Below are 8,801 nucleotides of genomic sequence, written 5' to 3'. Positions count from 1 at the left end.
TGGTATACCTATTACGTACGCCTGACCCTTGAGAGTCGCATTAGAAATCTCAATTTAAAAAGATCCGGTCCAAAGGTAGACGCAAAGGTGATATTGAACATGCAATACTATTCCGAGCTACTTAAACAAAGAAACAGATATCGGAACCGATAGCAATAATATGGAGATTGCAGGACGAAATTTAAATAGAAGTATGGACTATCTCTATTCCGGTTTGGGCAAACGTAAACAAATTCAATATGCATTTATTCGGAGCTTGGTTCATTTAAATAACTTTAGAGGATTTTGCTCCATCTTTCTGGTTGCGCCTGATAAAGTCACCGATGTAATGTAATCGCGGTTTCTGTGGTATTGAGTTTTCTTTGTTGCTTTTATGCACCGTGACGTTTGAAGAAGAATAATGAGGGTTCACATAGTTAACTTAACATAACTTCGCTGTAAATATTTAAAATGGGTTTAAGCTGAGTTACCTGAAAACTGATTATATTTGTCCCAACAATGTTGAATTTAACAAAATAATGTTATAACATTTTTCTGTGGGGTTCTATGGAGGTTTTATACTTAATATTGCTTTTGTGTTACTGATACAATAATAGTCTAATTTCTAGAAATTATCGAATACCTTGGTGACATATTCTTTTTTGTAATTCTTATCTACTTCGTAGATGGACTAAGTATTGTCATTAAACTTTCATCCTTTATGAGAGAAGATGGTATTATTAGTCAATCAAGGTCAACAATAGGAATATTATTAGTATTGCTTAGAGTTATGATAAGAATCTGCGCAAGTATATTGTCCGTCTTAATTAGTATAAAGTTTGTGCAAAATTTTAAATTCTTTATTACAGACACATACTGTTAGAATCTTCTCTTTATTTGGCAACGGTATAGTAGTATCTTCTTCTAGTGATATGAATATCAGTCTTCTTATTTGAGCTTACTCTCTTTTAATGCACGTCATTTACAGAGAAATTCCATTTTTCTCTGTATATGATAATGACATTAATTTTGATTCTGTAATGACAATATTTTTTTATCATGATCATCACCATCAGCTCACTGTAATACACAGCTGGACATAGGTCTCTCCCAAGGCATGCCACTGAGCACGATCTTCCGCCCTACTCGTCCTGTTATTACCCGCAACCCTACGTATGACGTCGCTCCACATAGCTGCGGGGCGTTCTACACTACGTTTGCCAATTCGCACTTTCCATTCTTAATTTTTAAGAACAAATTATTTAAAGATTATGAGTACAGAAACATAGAAACTGTTCATCATAGACATCGTGTCATTGTGTACTCTAGAAAATTTGAATTACGCGTTTAACTTGTCCCTCATCAAAATAAGGGTAGCCACAAGCTCCTACCGCTTTACGATACCATAAACTGGTGAGTCTATTCATTTTACGAGTTGAATTTCATCACTGTTTCCTTGAATTCTACTTTCACTTATCTTTATATTTGTTTTACGACACGCACAGATGAGATTTGGAATATTAAATTCAATGAGATCACTGCTTAATATCTCTAAATCTTACGCAATTTAAGGTAATTATTGTTCTAAATAAAATTTACTTTAATTTTTATTAACATATTATTTTTATTCCAATACAAAAACATATTTTACGTAATAAATTAAATTAATAATTTTATATTACTACGAAGTCACGCTATTAATAATAAATTACAATACATTTTAATGATATTTTCACTTAACTCCTATATTTGTGAAATCAGACATTTTTTTTACAATCAACTTACTTATCCAGAACTTTCGTGCTTAGGAACTCTAAGAATGTTACATGCATTGACAATATTTAATTCTGATATGTATCTGAAATTACGTATAAGAACATGACATCTTGGTCCTCTAGAATAGCAACTTATTAGTGGTATAATGGGTGACACATTATAACACGATGTTTCTGTATATTTATATTTACGATGGTTACCACTTACCATCGGGTAAGTACCATCGGTAAAAATGGTTAAATAAAGAGTACATTTAAACAAAATTTGTATCACAGCTTAATCTTTCTAGATTCGATTTGTTCTGCTTCTTCCATTGTGTCTGGTAACTTAGTGCCGAGTGTCTCCGGTGTTGTAAACACGAGGAAACCTGATATCAATGCAAAGGTGCCAAATAGCACAGACGGCAACGATTCCCAGATCTCCGAAGCCTGTGAACATTTAAAAATTACCTGATTTCAACAACGTCATTTTACATATATTTCTAAAATTGTACTTAACGTATCCAAATGTGGTTCTTAATCTTATATTATATTGTAGTCTTATATTGTAATCGTATAACAGCAGTATTTTTTAAGTGGCAAATAAAATTTTAAGAGTCTCCAATATAGCAAAGACTTTTTTATAAACCTCACATTTTTGCTTTTATTATATTATCATTTAGATTCTAGATGTTTTTTTACAAACTACATGTGTGAAACATTGTGTGATTAATAAATATGGAAAATAAAGTTTAAATATTGGAAACTATTATTATAGCAAAATAAGTTCAATAATTACGATAACTCGGTTTTAACAACCTGAATTGTAAGTACACTACTTTAATTCCGATGGGTTCGATACTTCGCACTACACAAACATTTGTACTGAGTATGATTGTTTGTCATGTTCTGGTTGTTATCTATATATTAAAAAAATACTTAGTATATATAGTATTCTTTTTTAAGTATAGGTCTTTACTACCCATAGTAATGATTCTGTTTAGTATGGAACTTGATGGCGCTGTGTGAATTGTCAAAAGAAAATTACTCTCAATAGAGAGCATTGTCTCTACTTACAAGTGCTGGTGTAAGAGGTGCCATGATAGTCCCCAATCTTCCGACTGTAACGCTGAAGGCCAGCAATCTATGCCTATACTTGGTAGGAAATAATTCTGCAGCGTATATATAAAGTGAAGTCATTACTATAGAGATGCTATACTTTCCAATTAAATAAATGACCAGTGACACATTCTCCATACCTGGAAATTAGAGTTGATTTGATAGTTTTCTAGGCAAATTTTGTTACTCTAATAGAATAATATATAGGCTATAAATTTCACGGGTGAAACCGCGCGCCAGCTAATACAAATATAATACAAAAATAAAGTTAAGTAATAAGTAAAAATATATTGAAATTTTGTAAATTCTTGTAGCGCTGTGATTAAAATGTATATTGTGTTAGTTTTTATGGATTTGAACGTTGGTACTACAAACATACAAATACAAAATTTTTAATATTTAATTGTGTACATCACAAAGTAACGCATATAAATGTACAATCGCTGCAACTAGTTTTATAATATACAAAATTTGTTTATTTACCATTAGGCATAAATGCAAGAGTAAATTGGCATGCAGAGCATGACCAGTATCCACTTATCAACATTGCTTTTCTTCCAATACGATTTAACAATAAGATCGCTGTCCAGTATCCCGGTATTTCTATTATTGATACGAAGACATAGTTCAAGTACTGATTGCCAGTCATATTAACAGAATTAACAGATAACCCATAGTAGATCGTAGTCAATGCAGCCCATATTATCGGTAATACGATACAACGTATTAGCATCGTACGAGAATTTATCACAAGAATCGGTAGCCACGTTTCTTTTGATTCCTGTACATTTCTTTTCACTCCTGCAGTAGCTTGTATTATCTTTATAGACTTTTCTGATAGATGTTTCTTATTCATGTTGGATGCTTTTTTAAGAATTGTTTCTGCTTCGTCACAGCGGCCTTTGCTTATTAGCCACCGGAAAGATTCTGATAGTATCCAAAAGTAAATTATTATAAAAAATTGGGGTATATACAATACTAATGCGAGTGTACGCCATGATTGTGTATACCATGCTATCAAGCCCAGAATTGCCTGTCCTAAAGCAAAAAGTGAAGACATAGTGGCTCCTGTTACTACTCTATATTTGGGACCGACAAGTTCCATTACTGCAAATAAGAAAATATTACCTTTAGATAAGCAATGTTGAAATATTAAAAAATGTTGTATCAATAAAATATCATTAGATGTATCAATATCTAGTACAATTTAATGTAAGAAACAATATTTTAAAATGTTTTAGGATATCGAAGACATCTCTAATAGATGTATATGATTAAAGATATTTTTAATAAAAAAACATCTAATTATATAAATCTAATCATCTAAATATAATAATAATAATTCTTAAAAGGCATAAAAGTTTATTAATTTTTAAAAAAAGATTAACTTTAAAGATAATATTAAATTACCTAAAACGTAGCATGCTGAAAATACACCTGAACCCACAATGGCCTCTAATACTTCCAAAGCCACAAACCACTCATAACTAGTTGCAAAGGAGCGCGCCAAACCAACTACGCCGACGCTAAAAATACCAATAACGAGTGCAATTCGTCGGCCCCATTGGTCTGAGATGTATCCAGTAGCAGGTATTCCCAAAAGTTTACCCATTGAACTGATCGACCCAATCTGTGAACGTCGCCATTCTTTGCATGCCAAGTCAAACTGAAATAATTGTAAATTGCAGATTATATTTTGAAAACGATAATATTTTAAGGAAGATGTTGCATATGAATATGGATAGTTATAAGAGGAAGGCCGAAAAAGAGATGGCTGGACTGTGTGAAAGATGATATAGTAAGAAAGGTAGTAAATATAGTTATTCATCTAGTGATGACTGCGAACAGGGATGAATGGAAGCCGACCCCAAACAAATAGGATAAGGAAGAAGCAAGTGATGATGATGATTTTGAAAAAATAAGTAAATGTGTGTAATAAGCGTAATACATTGGTTTGAATGCCAATAACGTTAAATGCTCAAAATTTAATATTTGAACGAGTTTCACAGCAAATTTCACCCTATATATAAGCTAAGATTTAAAAATTATATTTTTTTATAATAATTGGTCCATTGTGCTACCTACATCGTAAACAATGCTGTATGTATTTTCGTAAACATACTTTTCGCAATTTGTCGTAGTAGCATTAAACCATGAGGCTGGACAAGTCTCGTTAGCTGGTTCATAATTATCGCTGTCTGCATATCTCGAGCAATCTTCGAAAGAATCTTGGCTTATACCAGGGATTGCATTTAGAATCCATTCCGGGCGAAACTCGGGATGTGCATCCATGCCATCGCATTGAGGAATTCGACATCTGAAATATAATTGTATTTTAATTTTGGAACTGAATGTGGACAAGAGGATAATATAGTTTCAGTAGACACAAATAGTTTAAAACTTTTAAATTTGAAACTTAATTATGTTAGGAAAATATCGAGACAATAAATATTGTAGTCGAATTAGTCTATTCTAATAAGATTCTATTATCACGAAATAGATTACACATATATTTTTCTTTAGTATACAATTTGTCAAATGATTGTTCTAGTAATGTAATTAATAAAATTAAAGTGTTCATTTAAACACTATTTTTATTTCTTTTATTGAAACTTAACATCAGGCCTATTAAAAGAAGCTAAATATTACCCAAGGCGTAATCTCCATTAATTATTATAAATCGATACTTATTATGTAAGCATCTAAGATATATATCAACATGAACGTACATTAGTGTTTTACTGTAATTAATAAACTTATCACTAATATAATAAAAATTAATATTAAAATGTCTATTATTAGTTATAGTGATACATTTAAGTCAATTACCTGGTCGGGATCCTGGCTGTTGAGAAAATGTATTCACCATTACAAAAAGCCGCGAATATTGCAGGAAAGAACATTAATGCCAATGTGATGAATTGATAGAGGCCAAACTGACCGATTTCATCGATCAGCATCTGGTCTAAATCCACTCCATTATTCCGAGCCTCTTCTTTGTGTGGTAAATCATCTGTCATCGTCTTACTAGACATCGTGCTGCATAAACCTCGCGTATACGTTTGTGGATTTACAATACATAATATCAATACCCAATACGAGAGATAATGTTTTGAGTACTCGATAAAATACGTATGTATAAATACGTCAATAGTTATGTGGCGTAAACGTAAGACGTAACAGATACTTGAAGTGCAAAACGATTATTAGGCCCTTATCATTCGTCCAGAGGAGATTGCCTAAATACAAAGTCTTACTAAAGCCTATAATGGTGTCTCGTGTATCTTCGTACACCACTGCTGCTACCAACAAGTAAATTACAAGATATCTTTATAATATCTAATTTATTTTAGATCCACCCCTATATTCATGCAACACTTTAAGTAAAAATAAGACATATCTCATCCGCGGAAGTAAATGTTGCCATTAATGCCTACGTCGAGTTAAAGAACTGTGCACATTCCTACTAGGTGTTCCAGATGGTCTTCATTGTGATCAATAGAGCGTCCAGCAGCGGTGTCGACTGCAGCGCTGCGGCGCTTAGCCCGATCGATTGGCGGTGACTGGCCCTACCGATAATTGCGTATAGAATATCCACTTATTTAAAAATGACTTTTACAATTAATTATCTTAATGTGCTTTATCCATAACTTTTTAAAATCAATTAAGATTTTTCTATTTTTCAAGTGATTACCTAAAATGTGTTCCTTTTTTGAACTATAACATCTAAATTGGGTAGGATGTTTTTTTTAAGTATTGCAATATGTGCATATTAGAATTACAAAATAAAATATTAAATGTGTCTATCGTATAGCCCTGCTTAGTACTTAAGGGTAACGCGCACGTGACACCCCTGGTGTTTCAGGCGTTTATAGGCTAAGGTAACTGTTTACCATCAAATAGGCCGTATGCTTGTTAGCCATCTTCGAAGTGTAAAAAAACTAAATGATGGTATGTGATATGTTTATGTATTTATTTGCTATCATCGTGAATTATTACAATTACTAGTACCTACTCATAAATACTACTAATGTCATTCAGACGACAGATAGTCAACCCTCATTTGTCAACGTAGACTGTCAATATTTTGGGTCCTTATCAAAAGGTGAATTTCAAAAGACGATATCTCGACGTGACAATATAAAATTCGTGTGAATATATTACATTGTTATGTTATGTATTGATATGATAAACTTGTAAATAACGATCTCATATCTATAATTATATGTACAGGATGGAACAGCATATGTGCTCTGAAGTGTAACCTCAATGTCGGTTTCAGTTCAATCCCTTTCTGTACTGTACTTTGGAAACTCATTTTATTTTTTAACTCTTCATTTATCCATACTTAATTATATATTTTTTTAATATAAATATAATTATATTTAAAAAATAGTTAATACTATTTTTAATTAATACTTTATATATATAAATTATGTATCACGTTGTTTGTCCGCGATTGACTCCTAAAGTACTGAACCGATTGCAAATTTGATTTGCACATTGTGTGCAATTTGATCCAATTTGAAAGATAGGATAGCTTACATCTCAATTTATAGTCGCAATATTAATTGTCCATTATTAGCTACAGCAACGTGTGCCCGGGCCTGGTAGTACAAGTATATTTTAAAAACTATTTAGAGGTACAAAAGGCGATCTTTTGGCTCAAGCAATCTCTTGCAGACACTCTTAGGATATCTTGATTGGTTTGATTTTTAGTATTTTGCGTTATTTATGTGTGAAGTTATGAATTTGATGTTTTTTTAGAATTGTATCAACCAGAATGTAATTAGTATTTATGTAATACTTTGCTCTACATATAATACATAATTGAAAGAATAATAATAAACATAATTGAAGAAGTGTTCTATACCCAATATTTTACTAAATCATTTATATTGCAAAAGAGAATGTATATATTTTTTAATAATTATTTAACAAAATTATAATTTCATTCTCTTCTTTGTATATATTAATTATATGATTCACGTTAGAATAATAATGCAAATTAGTGCGAGTTTTGTTTACTTACTATAAAAATATATTTTGGTTGATTTCGCTACTATTTACATGAAATCAAATTGATGCTTTGACTTAATATAAATATAATATATATATATATATATATTTATAATATAATATAATGCCTTAGTATTATCACAACCAATAGATTGATAAAAGCTTTAAATAATAAGATAATATAGTTAATACATATATTTTACAGGTTACGACTGATCTACGGTTATAAAATCATGGAATAGATGTTAGGAATTATTTAATGTTTTTAATTATATAACTTTGTAATTCAAAACATTAAATAACAAAAGACTAGGGGGAGAAGCAGATTGTTAGTAATGGGGTCTAGTGTCCCCATTGCTAGCAATGTACCACGTTAGGTCCACCTCCACGCGGCTTCCTCTGGGAACAATCGTGGTTAATTCCTGAGTATTTAATCACTATGGGCTAACTGACCTGACCCATGCTCATCTTATCATCCTCCACTGATGCCCCGCCAGTGTAAACCATTAGCGCAGGCGGGTGCATCATTCCATTATCATCCATGAAAAAAAAAGACTCTTTTGTTATGGACACTCTGTATATAGTTTAAATTGTATATTGTCATCTTAAACACGTGAAGCAATAGATAATATGAATAAAAGTTGACATTCAACTTAGATATTGATCTTAAATCTGTGATAAAACTCGTCTCATAACCTGTCTTGATAATATTAGATATCAATGTTTTCATAACATTAACGTGAGAATGGTTTATCATACAATCATACATATATTGTCTACGTCACCACGCGTCAAACAAGAGAATAAAAGTAAAATTATTATTTCGATTACTAGCAGTTACCGCGAAATTTCTTTTTATAAAATAAAAGTAGCCTAAGATACTCCTTATTACATCAGCTACCTGTCAAAAAAAATCCCGTCAAAATCGGT

The 8,801-nt window shown here is 31.5% G+C and overlaps 1 protein-coding gene across 1 annotated transcript; it reads right to left on the bottom strand.

Moving 5' to 3' along the window:
• Positions 1 to 1,703: 1,703 nt before the first annotated feature.
• Positions 1,704 to 5,887, bottom strand: LOC131847401 (organic cation transporter protein-like). Its single transcript, XM_059196978.1, has 6 exons — positions 5,682 to 5,887; positions 4,938 to 5,169; positions 4,263 to 4,518; positions 3,336 to 3,959; positions 2,811 to 2,992; positions 1,704 to 2,183 (listed from the first exon to the last, which is right to left on the bottom strand). The coding sequence occupies exons 1-6, from the start codon at positions 5,885 to 5,887 to the stop codon at positions 2,025 to 2,027; spliced, it is 1,659 nt and encodes a 552-aa protein (XP_059052961.1). The 3' UTR covers positions 1,704 to 2,024.
• Between the last annotated feature and the right edge of the window lie 2,914 nt (positions 5,888 to 8,801).

This window comes from Achroia grisella, unplaced genomic scaffold (genome assembly GCF_030625045.1).
Source record: "Achroia grisella isolate CSIRO2021 unplaced genomic scaffold, CSIRO_AGI_Agris_v1 utg5304, whole genome shotgun sequence".
Classification (NCBI taxonomy): domain Eukaryota; kingdom Metazoa; phylum Arthropoda; class Insecta; order Lepidoptera; family Pyralidae; genus Achroia; species Achroia grisella.
This window is presented reverse-complemented; position numbering and strand designations above follow the sequence as displayed.